Genomic DNA, 23304 nt, shown 5'->3' with positions numbered 1-23304 from the left:
CTTTTAGCAAATATTAAATCCTGCTATTTGTAACGGTTTTTTATGATTTTTTTTAAAAGTCTTATCATTCATTTCGTTATGTCATAAACATATTTCAATCCAAACGTCTAAATAAATTCAACAGTATCGACTATTTATTAAAGCTAAACATTCCTATCTTACTACTTATTAATCTTACTAATATTTTTAAAATATTCGCAATGTTTGGATGGATGGATTGTTTGTTTGATGGTATCTCTTACGACTGCATAAATATCGCTGAAATTTGTGATAGCCGTAGAACAAAGCCTGGAAAACAATTACAAAGCTACGAATTAGGTTTTTTTTTTAATTCCATATAATCGGAGTCGCGGGCGACAACAAGTAAGTAAATACACTATTTTACTTATTTTGTGCAAATTGTTATGTATTGCTCAACGCAATAATAAAAGATAGTTTGTATGCATAAAGTATTAATGACTTAAGTTATGCCTGTCAAATGTTAACTTTGGGCAATAAAGTAACTTTAAAGGAAAGTTTTCTTCTCATTTTGTATTCATTGACCGAATGTATCCGTCCGTAGGTAACTTAAAAATATGAGTACTACTTGGACCCTTTTTGTACCCTTATTATCTTAAATGTCCAATTTTAGTAACTCCAGTAAAGAAGGTAGTGTCATTATGTGAAATTGCTTTTGTAAGAATACGCTGAAAACTAATTGTGAATATTTACGCATAGAAAATTATAAAAATCTAAGTTATATTTAATAAAAAAACAAGCTACATGTTAATTTAAATATTTATAAAATGTTTACTTTACCTTTAATTAAAGCTTTTTACCTTCTTTTTTCAAACTAAAACACAAAAACTGTCTTTAATTTTGTAAACATAACACAACTGAGTTTAAACATCATTGTTATAAAAATACTTCGTAAAATTATGACTATTCCAATTATTGCATATTGAAAATATTAATTACGTATTATTTATCATACTGTTAAAATTAGCGTAATTAAACGAACCACGAAACCATTTTACGAACCTGTCACTTTGACACTTAATGCAATAAATGCATCCTTTAAGACGCAATACACAAAACATGTTTATCTCTTTCACACCTATCGGATTCGCATAGGAAAACTGAATACGACGAAACAATGCTTTGACGTTTGAGACGTTGCCCACTGCCGCTGTCAGTGCAGCGTTGTACTAGGGAGGGAATGGTTGTGTTGCGTGTGTTCTAAGGAAGCGTATTTACAAACTTTATCGTATTTTGTTTTGATAGTGGCACCTTCTTTGAAACCGGTGTCGTATGACTTAAAATCAGTTGTGACCGTATCAAACAACATTTATTGAAATATAATTTTATTGTGTTGTTTTATTTTTCGTTTTGTTGTGTTAGTTTTTTTTTTGGTGCGACCTTGTGTTTGGTCGGCGTGAGTTTTTGTGGACGACTATTTTAGAGATTATGATGTCAGTGCGGGTGTACCTGGAAGTCCCAAGTCCTTAGGATGGAAAGAGTGGAGCCTTGAGCCAGTAATAATGCATACTTCAATGATGATGGTGAGTGAAGTTCGTTGCTTGCTATATTTAGACCGAGCAACAGTCCTTGTTTCTTGTGATATTTGCCAATTGTTACAAAAATTATAACTTTTCGATTCTAACATCTGTCATGTAGGTGAACTTACTAAAGTCTACTTCATTGATCTTCAGTTTTATTGAAGTCAAATTTCCCTGTTGAAGCCAAGGCTTATGAATGGCATAAATTATGTTTCCGGAAAGTACATAATTTATGCTAATATTTACACTAGATTTGATAAATCAGCACCGTAGTCTGTGGTCAATCTTTAGGAAGAAAACTAGTAACATGACGTTTCATTTCATGTAAATAGGCGAAAAGTCCAATCGCGATAATGAGTTTACGATACGAAAAGTTAATGCCGGGTACATTTAAATGAAAGTAATTTTTCACAATTTACACACTACACTAAAACTCTGTGTAGTAGAATAAAATAAAGCATAAAACATTTCGAAATTTTTTGCTATTAATTCGAGTTGATAAATTTGTAGTTTTTTCGTAGGTTCATTTTACATTTAGAAGTAATCTTATAGTCTTTGTTGTGTAATCTACTGGCAGAACTGTACGACAACAGGGATTGTTTCACGGAAAAGACTATGTTTTATACATGTTTCTGCTATGGAAACTCATGATAATACAGATAAATTACACATCATTTCTTTCATTTCATTTCGGAGCCAAATACAAATTAGCTATAGCAAATATCAGCCGTTTTGACTGACCATTTGGCCATATTAAGCGAATCGTTATGACTTATGATAATCGTGCTAAATGCAAATGTAATATGATATGTGTGCGTCAGCCCAGCCTACACAGACGAACACAAACCTATTGTTTGTATTCAATGTCGGACAGCGGCGAACCTACGTCTCGAACAATCTAATTATGTTAAGATGCTATTTCTCTGGTAGCTTAATAAATTCTTTAAAGTATTTCAAAACTTATAATAACTCATAACCTAACCTAACTTGTTCAATGCAAATCGTATTGCTGATAACAGTTAAATTAGAGATACCTAAATTTTACTTATTTTTGTCCTATTGGCTGTCTGTTTTAAGTTTTTACTAGACGATAAAGATAGATTACGTTACTAAAATTATATATTTACGTTAATAAAAGTTATTATGTAATAATATTGCTACAGCTGTAAAACCTGACAAAACATAGAAATATTTTGCTGACTTATGACTAACTAGCTGTCGCCTGACTCCGTCTGCGCTGACTAAAACAGTCAGCTTACTTGGTAAACACATTTCAGACTATGGTTTGCATCTATGGCCAAATTCAGCAATATCCATGCCGCTGCTCTGATGAAACTTTCTAACAAACATACATCCATATATCCAACAATTGCATTTATAATATTAGTAAGATATGTATGATATTTATTTCACGATGTGACTACTACTAAACATGTGGTGTATTAGAAATGAAATCAAATTTCATTCATTGTTACTTGATTGAGGTAATTCGTTCGCGTGCACAAGTTTTTATAAACATTGCAATGTAATACCATAACACTCATCCATTATTGCGTAAAAGTGAATACACACTAGAGCATTTTCTCGAGAATTTCTATGTATAAGCACAATTTCCAAAGTAAGTGTGGTTAGTAAAAGGGTGATACACTAGAATATATAATGCGGTTCGTTGTTCTGTTACAAGTAAATGCTCAAGTGTATGCTCACCTTTATGCGATGATGCAAGAATACGGGAAAGCAATAAGGTAATTTACAGTATGTGAGTGTTATTCTCGATAACTTGGACTTATATAAAGCAATATTTAAAAAACAATCTATATTATTGATCGAGGAAAGGTTTTCTGGACATAATCTTTGGAAACAATAAGATTTTGTACGGATTTTTCTTCAGTGGATATGTTTTAAATGTTGTTAATTTTTCACATTAGTGTAATTATTAAATTGTGTTCGTGACTATTCTATTTTGTAGATAAATGTCGACTTATTTGTTGAACAAATTTAGTCAACCTATTCCCATTGTTACGTTATCAACGCATTGTATGTTTGGTTATTAAATTAATTGCTACAGGGACGATGAACTTGATTTTATCTATTAGGTTAACGTTTAGTCCTCGTGATGTTCTGACATAATCTGTTTTCAACAGGCATTCACGTAAGGTAAAAGTCTAAAACACGGTTATAACCTTCGTCTACGGCCTTTTAACCTTCGTCTTTGTCCTGGAATAGACGATATTTATATGTAAATTGTTAATTAATTTGCAAATTATAATTATTGATAATAAATTGAATGAAGAATAAATAAATAAAGTAATTATTTTATTATAGACTAGTAGTCGCGACCCGCTGAGCCTATGTGTTCTTCCAGACTTTATTCTACATCTATGCCAAATTTCAGCGAGATCCGAGCAACCGTTCTGGAGGTACCTTCAAAGAAACATCCATCCATCAATCCATACAACCAATTGCATTTATAATATTAGTATAAGTAGGAGTATCCTAAGCGTATTTTTATTTACTTTAAATGCTTGTCTTATTATCCATTGCTGTAACATTAGATTCTCAAACGCTTAAGGCATTTTTATTAAAGTATGATTATTATTTCCTGTGTTACCTTACAAGGTAACTCAAGAGGCTATTAAGAATGCTTTCGTAATTGTTTAATTGACCCTCTATTGAGATTCAAGGTTGGTTTCCACTGAACATTGTTACAACTTGTTTGTACTACGATATAAAAATATTTTCAACAATTTATCTCACAGTTAACGTGTTTAAATGTCTAGTAATAACAAAAATTTAGAATTGCCACTTCGAATCCCTCTTCCTTAAAGAGTCGTATACACATCTTACTTCTTACTAATATGATGGATGGTTTGTTTGAAGGTATCTCCAGAACTGTAGAATAGATCTCGGTTAAACTCGGTATAGACATAGAGCATATTCTGGAAGATCACATAGATTACTTTTTTTAAATTAGTGCAGACGGAGTCACGGGCGACCGCTAGTATTTCATAAGGAAAGCAAAGTTAAAGTTTTCAAACACGTGTTACCGACGAGTGTTACTATAAACAAATACGCATTAGGGATTATTCAAAAATCTGTTTGTAATCCGTCCCTAACATTTTGCCGGCAGCTGTGTTTAAGGTAGAAAACTATTTTGTTCCGATAGCAAGTAACATGTGTCGGCAACTTTGGTATCCCTTGAGCTTTCGTAGCGATTGGGCAACAACATAACCGATAAACTTTCACTGCCACCGAGCCCAACTTTACTTCAAGATTTATGTTGTGCTTCCAAGAAACCATTATGTTAAAAAATTACATCGTATACGTAACGCGTATTTTGAAAGTTTTTCTTCCTGATTTTCTGCAATAATTGTCTTTAAATTTATTCATTTAATTTGTCTATCTTTGAGGTTAAAGTAGTAAAGGTCGCAATTAAAAACTCAATTCCGGTGATTTTAATTTAAATCAAGAGGACAAACAACCACACAATCATGTGATTTAAAAAAACACATACAGACGAATTAATAACCTCCTTTTTGAAGACGGCTAAAAATTATAAGTAAAGCGGTGATGGCTTTTGAATGTTTATTTTGCTTGTAATAGTATGACCAATAAAAATCAACACAATATCAGCTAAATATTGTCCAACATAAGCGAAATAACTACACTTTTTTTCCTAAATTTTTAATCCTTCAAATTATTATCGTAAATTTATTACCTGCCGGAATAATATCAATCTTATAGCACAGGATAATAGTATCATTATTGCTTAAACACATCATTAGAATTAACCTAATGCTTTCCCACGAGGACAGTACACTGAGGTAGAATAAACAGTGCAGTACTACTATTATTTTGAAAGCACATTTATTGTCACATTGTACTGTTCAGTAGCAGTACTGTTTTGTTCTGCTGTTCTGTCTTCGTGTAAGCATTATGTAATTACAGTAATATAGCCTTTGGCATATTAGCGAGCGGTTTTGTTGCCAGTAGACTATGTTCTCAAGGTTGTGGCCGAATGGGTTTTTGTTTATCACTCATTGTGTTTTTTTTAGTATACGTCTTCAGTTCTAAACATCCTGACGTGGCCTCATTAGTTTTAACAGAAAATTATATGATTTGTCAGTGGAAATTTGCGAAAACTCTTACACATTTGAAAGACACGTAATTTGTTGAGTCTTAGTTTTGCTTATGAAGTTTTAAACTTTTCAAGAAAAATAATTAATCTTACTATTACTAATATTATAAATGTGAATGTTTGGATGTATGGATGAATAAATGGATGTTTGTTTTAAGGTATATCCGGAACGGCTCAACGGATTCTAATGAAATTTGGCATAGATGTAGAGCATAGTCTGGAAAAACACAGAGGCTTATTAACTGTTTTATTTTATTCCCCGCAGACGGAGTTGCGGGCAACAGCTAGTTTAATATAACATAAGTATTTACAAAATTGGACTGTCTAGCCTTAATCTTTACAATATTAAAAACTTTTTTGAGTTTAAATTATCATATTTTGGGTAAAACATTCCTCCATTTAAGATTAAACGGTTACATCGTACTTATTACAAAAATATTATAAGTTTTAGACCCTTACTAAATTCTTGCGACACAATTTTCTTTTTATAACCTCAAAAGGTGTTTAGTAACAATTTATTGTTATTACTTTCGCTCTACTACGTAAAATGTTATGTAATTTAATGAACCGTATTAAACTGTATCGCTATTAGGAAAGCAGTTACGTTATCAGTTATAATTATAACGGTTACATTTTTATCGTTGGCTGAAAAAACAATAACCGCTATTTTTGTGTTTTGGAAGAAAATTATTTTATTTTTAAAATAAAAAACTCCACGACTTTCATCTTTAAGAATTCGATAATTAATACTTATTTTTAATTATTAGAGTTCAGCCATAATTATTTTAATTATAATAAATTGGTAAATTAAATACGATCTACTTTTTATGTGCAGTATTTAAATTGAAACAAAAAAGTGATTAAACATTTATAAAGTAAATTCAGTTTATTAATTGAAAATATCTTGAAACGTAATTTATTTATAATAATTGTATCAATAATTGTATTATAGTTTAGTAAGTAATGAACATTATTTTCGTGTCTACAGACTTGTAAATATTTCCGTATGCGTTTGGATTTGTTCCAAAGAGTATCAGCTGTTTGTGTCAACTGCCAACTAGAGTCGTAGCTATGGGCATTTCATTTGGTACTGTTTGATTGTGAAAATACAGAAAATTTAATACTATTAGTTCTCTTTAACATCTAAGAAATCGTGTCTGTAGTTTGTCTAATATTCTGAGTATGCGTTATAACTTTTGTAAAAAAAACTTCGTCTCAAACACTGGCTTTGAATTTGATGTGGTACGTAATTTTTGGTGTAGACATTTTATCAGTGCAATAGGTTGGAAAGGATAATAACATACTCCTTATTGAATAAACATGAGGTACAGAGTTACTAACCGTGGGTTTCTGAGAACCAGAACCTCGTTTAAAACATATTGTTATAACTGTATTGTCAACGATAATGGCAGGGATGACGATATGTTTTATACAGAGATTTTAGTCTCAAAAACCATTAGTCATTGATTCATTAATAAAATAAATAAAACATTTAATTACATACATTTTGTCAATTAGTTTTTTTTTTGGAAATTTACTAGTATTTTTTTTACCATCCAACTAAGCTTAAGGCTTGTCCTAGGATATGGTTTACAATATTCGAATGGCGGGATTCGAACCCCCGACCTCGTGATCGTAAATCCGTACCCTTAACCATTAGGCCATTGACGCTTAATGATTAAACGTCAGTTAGATTAAAAATGTATGAATACTTTTAACCCCGTTACGTTATATTTGTGAGAACATGTTTTTAAACTAAATATTCATTTAGACTACGCTTCTATTAAATTATGCAAATAATTATAATAGTTTTCGCATAATTCATTAAAATTTATGCTGACTTATTTAATCCACTGAGAATTTTAATTAATTACGAGTATTAATAAAGATATAAAAGCTTTTTTAATATGTAATAATCGTGGAAAACTTTTACATCAAATTTAGTGCAATTTTAAACAATATTTTTTTTAATTATAAAAAGGATAATTAGATGATTTTGTTCTACAATATTTTTAAAATTAGTAAAACGATATGAGTTTACGTTACAATTTCTAAAAAAAAGGTTTTATTACTTTATTTTGGTAATTAAAATTATAATTAATTTTATGACTAGCTTTAGCCCGCGGTCCACGCTGTATTAAAAAAACTTAATGAGCCTAAGCGTTTCTCCAGACTACATTTGTGCCAAATTTCAGCGTAATCTGTTTAGCTGTTTTGGAGACAGGTATTAATAAACATCCATCCATCCAAAGTTTCGCATTTGTAATATTAGGTATTACGAAATTCCAAGTGAGAGGAATGACAATGTTTAAATACATATAATCTTATATATAAAATTCTCGTGTCACAATTTGCATTCACATACTGCTCCGAAACGGCTTGACCGATTGTCATGAAATTTTGTGAGCATATTGAGTAGGTCTGAGAATCGGCCAACATCTATTTTTAATCTCGCGCGGACGGAGTTGCGGGCGACAGCTAGTTAATACATATATGTTAGTACGTATTGGTGAGCTAATTAATTTATGATTTGCACAGACGATGTAATCATGGAATTCGATTAGTCGTGTTAATCACGAAGAATTCAAAACTAAATGCGCAAACAACTCGATCATTTTTTTTACTTTTATTACTTTCGACAATCACTTACCGAGGACAATGAACTCGATCGAGTGATACTGTAAGGCTTTTTGTATTGTACAGTTATTTCTTATTGAGATCCGTAATCTTATTGAACTAATGATTGTTTCGTGGTTTAACAAATAAAACGTAATTCTAAAATTCCACGCGGACGGAGTCGCGGGCGACAGCTAGTAACATGAAATTGAGCCATTGAAATAAAATGAAGGTGAAAATTTCGATTTATAGATGGTAAAATATTTAATAAAACTAATTAATTAAACTACCAAAATAATACTATAAACTATATACTAAAACTAAACCAAACTAAAAATAAAACTAAATAATATAAAAAATCGACCCCAAATCGCTGCGGTCGCACGGTAGGGTTCCCAAGAGGCTGGCGGCATTTCCCCGTTGGATTCCCGATTCTAAAATTATAAGATGGCTTAGGAATTTTGGTATTAACAAGTAAATTCACTTCTGAAATAATTATACAACCAACCAACTCATCTTAGGTGTCGGAAACTATAATATTTTTTTAACAAAACACACTTGGTCCGTACTCTTTTTTGCATATATTACTTATGCTAAGTGACGATAGTTTTTAATTGTTTTTTTGCAAAGGTAGTAACATAATTCTGTATAACTTAATGGCCAAACAATACTAAAAGTTACATAAGGAAATTGTATATCTTAAGAAAAAGTATTTTATTCGTCTATAGTTTGTAGCATTTATATTAAAATGTTTGAAATACACTATATTACACAAGACGTTAGCTTTATCAATAATTTCTTATCGATATTTGAATTGTATGAAGATTTCGCCAAGTACTGAAGATAAGATACGCTGAAGGTTACAAAATGTACACGTCAACTTTTACTTTTAAAACGAACGAAAGTATTTTTTACTTACGTTATCGTCCATCACAAACTGCAATCATGTACTTGCTGATTTGAGTTGTATTAAACGACTAGTGGTCGCCCGCGACTTCGTCAGAAAAAATAGTCTATAAAATCCGCCTATGCCTCAACTAAATCAGCCCAACCGTTAACCGGAACAATTGAACAGGCAGACAGACAAAAATAAAAAAAAAATGGTTTTCCGTTATCAGCAACGCAAATACATCCTGTATACTTTTTCTATACATGCAGACACTCCAATTTTATTATATATAAAGATAAAAGGTTAGGGAATGGTGTAATTGTAGAGTTTTTATAATTTACCAACAAAATATATACTGTTAAGAAGAAAATCCGAAAATGTGACAGTGTATTGACCCAACACTAGTCTTACAAAAAGGTCGACGTGTGTGTCCCCTCACTATTCATTCTGACACTGGACTTTGTAACGAAAGCACGTGATTCGCGCCATAGGATTCTAACTAATAATGTCTAAAAATACAGACTCGAAAATAAAAAACGGTATATCGTTTTTCTTAATTGATTAAAATTTGACGACTATTAATAGTCTAGTAATTATTCAAACTTTCGTCAGCCGTTTTTATATAAGTCTAGTATTAGTAGTCTATTGACAAAGATCAAGAGATTAACAGTGGTAGAGCCCGCTTTAACATCGCACGAATTGGCCCGGCTCGCCCGGTGAAATACCACGACCACACAGAAATCAGACGTGAAGTGGAAGCAATTCCGCGTTTCGTCTGATGAGTGTGCGTCCCGGAGGCCTAATTTAGTCCTCTTTCCCTTCCCACCCTTTTCTTATAAGGAAAGGATGGGAAGTGGAAGTGGACTTTCCGGATGAGAGGATGCATGGGAGGGGAAAATATTTTCTTTCTGTGTATGCTCTCCTTCGTCAATTAAAGGTAGGCAACGCATGTGCAATTGCGTATGTCCATGGGCAACGGTCACTTCGCTATTTCAGCGATTTCAGGTGGCCGATCGCTCGTTTGCCACCTTGTAATATAAAAAAAATCGCTTGTAACTAGACGAGCTTAAAAAGATATGCACCGATTTAAAAAAATCTTACACTATTAGATGACTCTTGAAACTAATATTATCTCGTATTAATTTTTTATGATGTCTATCCATCCGGGTAAAGCTGGAGCGTGTATCTAGTTGTTATAAAGTAAAGCGACTTGTCAGATCCGTACAACGTCGATCAACGACCGAGATGTAGAAAACGAGGAGAGAATGTAAACTGCTACCATTTCGTAACGCGGCGCACTTATAATGTGATATTTGGGTTACCGGTGAACATAGATTTTATATAGATACTAGCAGTCGCCCGCGACTTCATGCGGAATTAAAAAAAAAAACATAATTAGTAGCTTATGTGTTCTCCCAGATTACGTTCAATATGTATGCTAAATACTTCGAACAAACATCCATCCATCCAAATATTCGCATTATAACATATAAGTAAGAAAGTAAGAAGTGAGATTGCTATTTGTGATTTATAGATTTGATTTTAGTGTATTTTGTGGAAGATATTGTTGTTTTTGTTAAAAGTAAATTTGCGATATAATTAGATTTCGTTGTGAATCACAGAAAAAAAGATTTAATAAAGAAGTGATTTTATAAGGTAATACGTACTTAGTAAGTTGAGCAAGTATTAATTTGCAAATTTAAACAATAATTTTAGATTGGTATTAACATGGAATTAATACAAATATTTATTTAGTTCAGTAATATAAAATCTTTTGATATTAAAATGTTTAAAAGCAGCAAATTATTTAGCAGTTCATGTGTGGGCTAGTATAACGGATGCGCTTGCGCACGTTCGTCTAAAATTAACAGATCAAGTATTGTGGCGGGCGGAGGTAAAGTAAATAATTCACACTCCGGTACTTAGTCACGATTTCTATTAAAAACTTAAGTGCATATAGACAAGACGTCAGTTTAAAAGTAAATCTACATATATCTACATATTTGTTAAAATGTTTTAAAATTAGTAATATATTTTGACAGATAGATGTCGCTGTTATGATGACAGGTTCAATTATTCGTCTCATCAGAATATTTTTGCACTAAGTAACTTTTTAAGAAAGCAATAATACGATATATTACAATCTAATACACAACAACGTCCTTCAATTTGTGAGGAATCTGTACTTTAAATCTTTTTCGACCATGTTTCATCCATCTTGAATTTTATAGCTTTTTTATCTAACCTCTATTCTACTATGGCAAAATTACCGACATATTTAGCTAATTACCCTTTTTACACCTAGGTAAATACTAAGTTATCTCCTATTTAGTATTATGCTTTAAATACTTATTTATAACCTTACTTCTCTTGACAATTCCTTATAAGTTAAGTGTTAAATCCTTATAAAATAAATTACATTTACTTACGACTATAAAGTATCGAAGGTAAAGAAAATTATTTAAGAATGTAATAAGGTTGCATTTAACGTCTTCCAATGTAGTTTCAATACCGCATCTAGTTTGTTCACGGTAGATCAGTTTGTTCATTTCACTTGTCGGCTTCGATTTCGCTGTATTTTCTCGGAGTAATCTTGACGCCCGCCAGCCGTGACTGTGTAATTGTAAACAACATCTATTTACAATCCGCTATCCGCACGCCAGTTGTTTCAGCAAGGTTATGTGTGTTACCGGGAAATTGTGAAAATCGCCCGTTTGTGATTTGCCTAAGCTAACACATAGGTATGATTTTTCTCGTATTAGTTAAGCTAAAATCGTTAAAACTGCTTTCATATTGAATAGATTCATTCAGTTTTTGATGTGTTATTTTCAATTTGTAAAGGTTTATTGGTAGTTATACTATTTTCAGTGGCTTATTCTTTCTTGCCTGCATAGAAATTACATTTGATTAAGTGTCACCATGTAGGTGCTTAACTCTGCAACGGTTACACACATGTTATTGTAATTTGGCTCATATGTAGAACATTGTCTAGACTAACACATGCGATACATTGCAGACGAAGTCGCGGGCAATAGCTAATTTGTCAATGCAATGGATATACAATTTGTCGAGTTAAAGATTTCCTGGGGCAAATTACAAATGGGCGGAGTTCCCGTTTTAGCGATAACATACATTGAACAATGTAAATATTTATTGTTACTATGATGTTTAATGTTTTTACACTTTAGACTCTTTTATAAACTGGAGCGTTGAATTGTAATATTTGCGTGTTGTAATCTGTTATACGATCATAGGTTGGAGATTTTATAATTTGGTTATAATTTTTGTGAACATCGTAAATGCGTCTTGTTTGTAAAACCATTGCTAAGATAATATTTTTTATATCTTAATTAAAACACAGAATTAACTAATTATTTTGTAGAAGGTTTCAAGATATTGATGCAAAGCTTGACTAAAATCATGTTTGTACAAGGCTTTTTAATATCCTACTTACTAATATTATAAATGCGAAAGTTTAGATGGATGGATAATTGTTAGAGTATCACCAGAACGGCTGAGCAGATCTTGATGAAATTTGTCATGGATGTCAACGTAGTATAGAAGAACACATAGGCTACTAATTTTTATTTTTAAGTACGCCCGGACGGAGTTGTACGTCATCAACCTGCCCTTATCCCTATCGAGGGTCGGCACAGTATGTACTACTTCTCCATACATCTCTATCAGCCGTCATATCCGAGTCTACCCCCTTCTTACGCATATCCTCTTTCACACAGTCATTCCGGACGGAGTTGTACGTAACAACTAGTATACAAAAAGACAAAGAGATCGATATAAAATATCTATGATTTACTTTATTTATTTCGATTAAATTATTGAGTTTCTATTCTACAAAACTGTACGTTTCTATTTCAAAACGTATGAATCACCAAATGGCAAGCCCTTTTAAGAACGCTTAAGAAAATGTAGTAACTTAATGTAAATACTTATAGACCTTTTCATTCTTCATTCCACATACCATATTTTACTGGGCCTTGATTGATTACATTAAACCTTAAAAAGACATTACCAAATAAAGTTTAAGTACAAATTAAAGTTGAACTCTGTTACGTAGTAACAGACATAGTTAGGAAGTTTCAGGTTATACTGGTAAGGATAAAGTAGCCTGCAGTTTTAATTCTAAATACCAGTTACATATCAGCCTTAGCTTGTGATTTGCGCAACTTAGTAAGTTCTTTAAAATAAGGTGTTGTATGTTAGTAGTAGTTCGACCAATAAAACGGTAGAATGAAATAAAAAAATTTCGTTCCCATACTCCTCCGAAACGGCTTGACCGATTCTCATGAAATTTTGTGAGCATATTGAGTAGGTCTGAGAATCGGCCAACATCTATTATCCATCCCCCTAATAGTTAAGGGTGTCGACTCCTAAATTTTTATTTTTTAGACAAACACGCGGACGGAGTCGCGGGCGACTGCTAGTAAAATATATAGTTGTCCTATTCGGCCTCCTTGAAAAACAGATGTTTTCCTACAAATGTTTCGGCTGTGAAAACTCACGACAAACATTGTCACACAGATGAGGCGGAAATTTCAAACGCAGATATATTTTTATCAGCAGCCAACAGCCGTAAAATGTTGGAAATATTGTTAGGTTTATTTTGTTTCCGCTACAAAAAGCTTTAAAAGCTTTATTTTTGGTTCAAAACTTTATTTATATCAAAATAAACCTACGGGGGATCTGTCCTAATTCAGATTCAAATACAACATATTAACTACGTGAAAATATGTTTTTTATGCGTCATATTGCGTGTTATTTTTTAAAGCTGCCCCTTGTTTTTACTTTTCCAAACTTTCTATTTTCCACTTGCATTATAAAGGTGAATATGGACTTTATTAATTTCAGATTGATAATCATTCATTGGTTTTTAGTTTTGTAAGCTTAGAATTATGCGAATAAAAATACTACTTTTAAATTCTGGCAATATTTTCTTTTATAATTCAATTGTCGCTACATATAGCACAAGGTTGTCAATCAGAGCAATCTGTTGGAGAGTTAATAACCCGAATGGGACCAGTTTAGCACGATTAGAGCGCCTTCTAGGCCACGCTTCCTGCCTCCGTGTTACACTGATACGATCAGTGACTTGTCGTCTCGACAAGACGAAGTCAAGTAAAATTAATCACTTTCATTCTAATAAAAATATGAAAGTTAAACACTCACCCTAATTATTTTAAGACAGCCAGACACACATATAACGATAAAAAATATAGCAACAAAATTTTGTAAATTTTTATTAGTTATGAATCAGTATTTGAACCCATTGATCAGATGTAATCTTACATAAAACTCATTACTACTCTTACAAGTAAAAAAAAAATCAAAATAATATAGCAGATTATTATTTGCATTGTACGTAATATTTATTCATGTAGTATTAGCACTGTAATTTGTAACAGATATAAATATCAAGCCACCGCGTGCGAAGTAAAATCGTCGTCAATTCATCACCGTGGCTCCACGTGGTCTTATTAGACCAAGAGTCTGTGCTCCCAAAATAGAACCATCTTACACCCACTCGCTTTGCAGAATATAGCGTTTATTATGTTTCACGGGTTATAAATATTTAGTGTACCTTAATTCTTGCATTTGAATATTCCGTGATTTAGTTTCGTTTATTTATTTGAACTATTTTCATTATATTACTACTTAATAATATTATAAATGCGAAAAATTCGATGGATGGATGTTTGTTTGAAGGTATCTCCGGAACAGCTCAACGGATCTCGCTGAAATTTGGCATAGATGTAGAACATAGTCTGGAAGAACACATAGAGTACTTATTAAGTTTTTTTTTAAAATATGTGTGGACAGAGTCGGGGGCGACAGCTAGTGCTTTTATACTATGTATTTATGCTCTTTTTTGTGCCCATTTTATATACTTTCCAATTTTTTAATTTCATAAATGACCAATCAAATTATGTAACTTCCTATAAACGCCATATCGAGATCATAATTTAATAAATTGCAACTTGTTCAAAAGTTTTAACATCGTATAAAAGATAATTTATGACTTTATAAATATTATATAGCTTATAGGAAATAAATTTCGGCCTGACTTTCGTTAAACCGGTAATACGGGCACAGAAATGTCGCGTACTCGTGGGTCCGGTATTGAGACGAATGTACCAGTGAAAGCGGTTAACTGACACCAGATTTTTTAAATGAAATATTGACATACTGTTATGTGAAATTTATAGACATAATTTATCTGATCACTACTTCTACATTTCAAGTTCTCAGGACTACTTTTGGGTGGATAATATCTAAAAAGTAAAGTCGGCAAACGTACCACGATTTTAGCGGAAATTTTGGCGTAAACTGTAGTTGATATAGACACGTGGACAGAACAGTAAGGCGGAGCATTTGGTGCAGGTGGTTTTGTTTAAACCTACATGCCGAGACAGAGTTCTAATATGTTGATAGTAAGTGTACATATAAACGACATAAGTACTGCTGCACTTGCTCATTATTCTGCACTCGTGAAACAGGTATTAGGAAACGTAGACTTAGGACGTTCAGTGGGTCTATTACGAAATCATCGTTATTTGTGTCAAAACTTGTATGAGATTTTTGGTCTACCTTACCTTTTGGAGTCGGCTAGACTTAAAAAAGAAGGAGGTTATCAATTTGTTTGTATTTTTTTATTAAGTCACCAGGCCGACACCGACTCTGAAATAACAATAATTTTAAAGTTTTTACATATTTCAAGAAACAAGAAATTTCTTACTTTCTGTGGCGTTTGTTCGTGACATTATTGTGTTACTTTTTAGTGTACATTTTGTTTCAGAACGTTTTTTTTGTTTGAGTATGTTTTTTTATGAAATCGGATTTTTACCAATTTGGTCAATGATGATACGATGGCGATAAATAAGTAAAATGGCGCTTGTCACAAATTTTCGTGCTATGTCCAAAGTCCATTGTTTTAAATACGTAAGTACTATGTTAAATTACTTTTTTCTTAGATATGAACTAGTGATTAAAAAGGTATCGCGGTAAAGTAATTGACGCTGTTTTTTTACTGGCTGTTTAGTTACGGTTCACGATGGAATGATAACAATGTGGGCCAGCCGCGCCTATATTACGTTATCGTTGGGAAAACTATTTTTCATAGAAGCCATATTTTTATTATGTTTTTATTTTATATGTCTCATATTTCCGCATAGATGTGTGTCTATGACAAGTTTATGTAATTGATCTTACGTTTTTATTTTTATAATAATTTATATGAAATTAATCGTATATATAAAATTCTCGTGTCACAATTTTCGTTCCCATACTCCTCCGAAACGGCTTGACCGATTCTCATGAAATTTTGTGAGCATATTGAGTAGGTCTGAGAATCGGCCGACACCTATTTTTCATCCCCCTAAATGTTAAGGGTACTCCACCCATAATTTATTTTTTATTTTTTAGATAAACACGCGGACGGTGTCGCGGGCGACAGCTAGTATATATATATATATATTTATAGCAAAAATTTCTAGCGTACTATGTATTAAATGTGAACTTACATTGTAACAACGAATTAGTTTTCTTATTTCCAATGCGTTATAAAGCTATAAACGTTGGTGTTTCGTCAAATTTTATTTTTGAAAGTATCTCCCACGACTATTCGTTTAAAGTGCGTTCTGTGTTCAAAACTTCTCAAATGTGTCTGCTATTTCGTTATTAGATTTATAAAAATATATTCCAGATTTTTTCTTGGTAAAGCTAGTTAATTATACAGTATGGTTTTTTCTAATTACAGTTATACGAAGTCCAATCGATTCGACCTCGCGCCATCCGCTGCGGCGGTAGTCAATCTTTATTTAATGTGGACCTTTTTGCTGCCATCGGCTGATGCAAATGACCAATTAAACTAGACCCCCGGGAAATCTCTATGAAACCTGTCCCCAAGCCAATTTGTTTCAAAAGAAAGACCCAATCAAGATTATAATTTATGACGATGGGAAATTATCTTTATAATAATGTGGCTCTACAGTGCTGTATTTACAGTTTCTTATATGAATTTTATTTTTATTCTATGTCAAATACTTTAGAAGACTCATAGTCCACTTTTGGTTGACCTTTGGTTAAAGAATAAGCGGATCGTATTACAATATTGTCGAACGTTAGCAAAAATTGATTAATCATACTCGTGATTCAATATAACGCGAAATGTGTGTCGCCCCAATTACAATGAATTATTGTTATAACAATATCTTAATCATATTTCATACCTACTTTAAGTTTAGGACAAATGTCCTTACTTTGTGTACGTGCGTCGGTGGCTCAGTGGTCAAGCACTTGACTTGCAATCTGCAGGTCCTGGGTTCGAATCCCGCCATGTACCAATGCATTTTACGATTTCCGATTTACATATGTACATTTATCCAACGTTCTTACGGAAGGAAAACATCATGATGCAACCTGCACATATCTGAGAAGAAATTAAAAGATATGTGTGAAGTCAACCAACCCGCACTTGGCCAGCGTGGTTGACTATGGTCTAATCACCCTTAACTTAGGGTAGGCTCCGAGCCCCTCGGTGAGGACGTATAGTGAACTGATGATGATGAAACTGTATGTATAAACTCTTGTTCAAATAATGTAAATCATTAATTACGTCCTCAAATGTAGTCGGCGTAGATAACTGGAAGCGCACCACATTCACCGCTAATCATGTACATAATTAACATGCAACACAAACATTTGTGTTCACCGTGCATGATTTACTGACTGTCTAAACATAGTATTAGTAGCAGCGCACACACATATTTGTAAATGATTAAATCCATGTTTCTTTTATAATTCGTTGTAATCAAAAAATATGATGAGATAGATAGAGATGAGTTAAGGAAGGTTTACAAACGTACTTTTTGAATCACACCAATTCATAGTCAATAACTGGTGCGTTTACCCTAGTAACCTTGTATAGTGCATTTCTTCACTATTCTAAAATCTCAAATATAGTCTATACATTTGATGGTTTAGTAAAGATTTTAAACTCCCCTTGGCACTATAAATTAAAAATTAAAATGTCACATTAATCAACGTTAAATGCACACATGGACGTAAAACAATCTTTTACCCTAATTCCAAAGAGGCGCACCCAACAGATAAAACAAATGCTATGATGTCGAGGACGGCCCTGACATATACCACGTCGTGAATCCGCATAAATTAAATGTCGTGGTATTACCATCCCCACAGTACAATAAGCAAATAATTTTAATTTTAATGTTCATTTATTTTTGTTCAATTTCCTTTGATCATTTAGTTGTTAATTAGTTCCCGACTTGATCTGTGTAATATTTGAGACTTAACAGATAACTTTACTTAGTAAGTCTTTGTTAATAATAAGATCTTTGTAAGTAGATTTATAACTAACTAGCTGTCGCCCGCGGTTCCGTCCGCGCGGAATTAAAAAAAAACTGATAATGAGTAGCCTATGTATTCTTCCAGATTATGTTCTACATCTGTGCAAAATTTCATTAGGATCCGTTGAGTCGTTGCGGAGATACCTTCAAACAAACATCCATCCATCTATCCATCCAAACATTCGAAGATTTTTGAATCGAAATTGCAAGAATTACTTCCGAGATCTGTGAGAATAATTAATAGTTCTAGTTTTTGTTTTTCAATATTTATCTGATTAAAGTTGTATTTTCAAGTTAATTTTAAATTCGTGTTGTACCTTCATTGTGGATTCATACGTCTCGGTCCTGACATTGACAAGTGCTGGCTCCTCACTCCAGTGACGTCTTCAACCTTCCCTCTTTAAATTATGAATGGATTAAGGTAGTGATTTAGGGGTTCCTTTCCTGTGTTGCGCCATTTTGTGCACTAACAGTATGGAAATAGAGAATAGATTCGTTTGAAAACTAACTCTGTAGTGAATTAATTATTATTCGGTATGCGATTGTTTTGACTTAGGGTAGGGGAGCGATGGATTAATTGGTGCTACATTTAAAATTAGTAATGCCGTCTACTTACAAAATGTTCGTATTAAATATTAGATATCGGAGAATACTTACCTATTGTCGATTTAATGTTGGGGTTATATTTTTTTCTTTAGCGCATTTATATTTATGCTGCCTATTTACTTTAGGATTTCTTTTTAATGATAATTTTATTACGTATCATAATTTTCAGCCAGCATCTAATCAAGTGTAATAAGTTTTTTAATTTTTTATAAAGTTAATTGTCATGATAAGGGTTCGAAAATTGAATGTCAGAAAGTAATTTTAAAGTAAATCATTCAAGTCACGGGCGTTGCGTAAACGAATCGAGATTGTGCCGATATCGCAAATTGACGCCCTAAGCTGCGAAGTCGAACGTAGACTTCCTTTCAGTTTCGCAATCGTTTACAAATAGCTACTATTACTTGTATCGAATATATGAGAGCTTTTGATCGGTTTACGGAGCTTTCTGTTGGAACTTTATTAAACTAAATCATAGCGCGCCCTCTTCCATTATGATAAAACTAGCAGTCGCCCGCGATTCCGTCTTTGCGGAATTTAAAATAAACTTAATAAGTAGCCTATGTGTTCTTCCAGACTATGTTCTATAAGTATGCCAAATTTCATCGAGATCCGTTCTGCCATTCTCGAGATACCTTCAAACAAACATCCATTCATTCATCCAAACATTTGCATTTATGATATGAGTAAGAGAAAAACTATTGCAGATTATCATTAAAAATTGTTAAGTTACACAGTACACAAAATAATCATTATTTTTTATAAATATTCATCAAATTTGTAATTTCTAGATAACTAAAAATGCGAAACTAATCAACCAAATATATTCTTACTTATTTTTGACGTTAGAATTACAATGCGTGTTTATGTTAATGGACCGGTTTACGTTTAGATGCGGATAGAAAGGGACAGGGGCACTTTCCCACATGATTCAACGGCCTAGGGTTTTTGCCCGACTGCCCTACAAGGGCCGATAGTCCGTAGTTCGGTTCATTTCATTCATACGGCGTTTCGTATTCAAGCCGGTCTCATTATTCATTCATTTAAATTCCTTATTTGTAAACGGCTCCCGTTCTTTTCTGCTTACGACGCTATTGTAGTGTTAAACCCTACCTTTTTTTCATAATGCTCTATCCTTTTTTAATTTGCGTATTTCGCTATTGTTATTCTGTTTTTAAATAATATTTATGGCTACAGATTCGCAAGTAGTATGTAGTACACATTTATATGTATGATAAGGAGAATGTAATTACGAATTTTAAATAATAAAGTTTTTTTTTGTTTCAGGTACGATGCTTCGAGATTAAATAGAGTGTAGAGTAATCTAAAAGATAACACTTTTTGTACATATTTTATGTTTTAAATTAAAAACGAATGTCTTTGGGGAAGAAAAAAACAAAAGAAGAGAAAATTAAATTTGCTTCAACGAACAGAAATGTCAAAGGAATCTCTCCTACTCTGACGGTATCGTTTTATCATGGCTTTTGAATTAACGTTAAAATGATAACATTTTAAATTCGATTGAGTTTAATCATAAATTATCACATTGGTCACGCGATTTCATTATAAATGGTATTCAAACGATTTTAAAATGAAATTCTTGAATAAAGAATTGTTACATTATTCGGAGAAGGCATTTTACATTCTTAACACGTTAGCTGCCATTTCGGACTATATGTCCGACAAGCTAATGTTTCAATCAGGCCGTGTCGGACTATGTGTCTGACAAGCCATACTTCCATTCAACACCTCGCTGTGGCTTTTTAATCGAATTGTTATATACAGCGTGACCCGCAAGGCCCCATTTAAATGGTTTTGGACAATATTAAAAAAAATCGTTTTCAAAAAATCATTCTTGCAGCTAACGTGTTAATAAACATAAAACTAAATACATCTATGGAGACCGCATTAATTCTCATACATTTAATTCAATATATGTTATGAAAACATTTGAATACCATATCCATTTGTTTTCATTTTATCTTTCATATTATCATTATGATTATTTCTCAGCATCACACAGCGTCTGTTCGTGATGAGGCAATCAGTAAGATGGTTATTGTTAAGGTATAAAAACATACGTATCTGAATTCAGGTGAACGACCGCCGAATGTAGCTAACCGTATATTGTAAGTACAGTCAGCGTCAAATAGATCGTAACAGACAAGATATGCAAATATATAGGTACACCAAAAGTAATCAATTATATCGGTACAACAAAAGTCCTCAAATTAATAGATACATTCACCTTGCTCAAATACATCGGTACATACACAGCGTCAAATATATGAGTACATGCAAGGTGCCCATAAATATCGTAGCAGCCACAGCGTCATAAGTAACGAAACAGTCAAGGTGTGCAAAAATATCGTAACATTTGACAAAATTGAACTCTATCTCTATATACTTGTGATACAATTTGGAATAAACTACTTCTGTTACATTCATTTGACACTTTGCATCAAACCACTGAAGTAAGGGTTACATCTGAAATTTTATTTGGCTTAGCCAAACGAATCTTCGCAATATCTTCTTCTTCTTCTTCTTCTTCTTCTTCTTCTTCTTCTTCTTCTTCTTCTTCTTCTTCTTCTTCTTCTTCTTCTTCTTCTTCTTCTTCTTCTTCTTCTTCTTCTTCTTCTTCTTCTTCTTCTTCTATGTAGCATTCGTTGCATAGGCGGCTCGTTCAACTACCGACACGACTTGCCCGCTCGAAGTTCTCACATCGACTGACCTAGTGATTGCCATTCGTCGCTTTATATCGTCTACCGCCGCTGTTCGTGCGAAAGTACTTACTACTACTTATTATACTTACACTCCATTGGAGGTGACTGTACCTATGTTATTGAAGTTATGCATACACATTAGGTTCACCGAGATTCACATCGCCGAATCCTATTATCCACCTACACACTATTTGTCAACCTATGACAGTCTTCAAAATGCATTTGATTATTGTTTTTAGTCCAAATCATGCCAATATTTGTATATTTCGTGGATATACTACCCTCGTAGTAAAGTAATTTTTATTTTATCATTGGAATAGAAGTTGAACATCAAATTTAAGTTTGTCATCATATATGCTAGTTTGGTCTCGTGGCCTTACCGTTCGCTGCCGTTGGTACGGAAGGTCGGTTCAAATCCCAAGCCACTATTTTTTTTTTAATATTTAAGCTTTTTAATTTTAATATCGAAGCACATGTTATTAAACTCTATCGCCGTAGTTATTAGGTACTTTTTGATATTGCCTTGGACTAATGAGTTTGACCGTTAAAATACTTTTCTATTTCAAACAAAATTGAAGGAGATAAAGCGATGCTATTGGCATGTAATTTGTTTATTACTCATGTTTGTTAAACTTGTTCCGGTAAAATATCACGTTACCTTTTATTGATACTGATTATATTTAAGAAACAAAGAAAAAAAAACTGGATGTTAATATCCAAACTACATCAAAGTTTTGGTCGATTGCAATAAACATTCCAGTGTGCGTGGGCGCGCACACATATTTAGATAATAGTTGTACGTATAGTTTCCGCGCATACCATTCTTAAAACCCGCAAAGACAAACTACCTAAAACGTCTTTTATTTTTGGCTAAAATTTAAAAAAATAGTTTTTATCTCAACCAATGAAATGAAATTATTCACAAAATAGAAATTTTTGTGACGTTTGATAATGGTGGGAATCCGAAAATGAATCCACTTCAGCTACAGTCTATTCTAACCGTCCTATCGAAAATCAGAACGAACTTTCCGGACAACCTATAATGTTAATACAAAGTGTCAAATGAATGTAACAGAAGTAGTTTATTCCAAATTGTATCACAAGTATAAAGAGATAGAGTTCAATTTTGTCAAATGTTACGATATTTTTGCACACCTTGACTGCTTCGTTACTTATGACGCTGTGGCTGCTACGATATTTATGGGAACCTTGCATGTACTCATATATTTGACGCTATGTATGTACCGATGTATTTGAGCAGGGTGATTCGAGGGAACCAGAGGGGGTTTAGTGGGTAGGCTCCATGTCCCTTTAGGGATGTGGAGAGAGTCCCACATAACCGGAGTCTTTCGGAGTGTCTTTCCCCGATTACCGATCCTAAAAAAAATGTTGAAATCGAGAAAATAATATTAAA

At 32.8% G+C, this 23304-nt stretch overlaps 1 protein-coding gene across 1 annotated transcript in view; it reads left to right on the top strand.

Moving 5' to 3' along the window:
• Window positions 1-1190: 1190 nt before the first annotated feature.
• The window catches only part of LOC106121131 (uncharacterized), a 77431-nt gene continuing 55317 nt past the window's right edge, over window positions 1191-23304 (top strand). Inside the window, exon 1 of the mRNA XM_013316637.1 lies at window positions 1191-1541. Within this exon, the coding sequence (XP_013172091.1) occupies window positions 1521-1541 (21 nt within the window). The 5' untranslated portion in view covers window positions 1191-1520. The remainder of the gene's footprint in view (window positions 1542-23304) is intronic.

Source organism: Papilio xuthus, unplaced genomic scaffold (assembly GCF_000836235.2).
Source record: "Papilio xuthus unplaced genomic scaffold, Pxut_1.1 DF826945.1, whole genome shotgun sequence".
NCBI lineage: Eukaryota > Metazoa > Arthropoda > Insecta > Lepidoptera > Papilionidae > Papilio > Papilio xuthus.
This window is presented reverse-complemented; position numbering and strand designations above follow the sequence as displayed.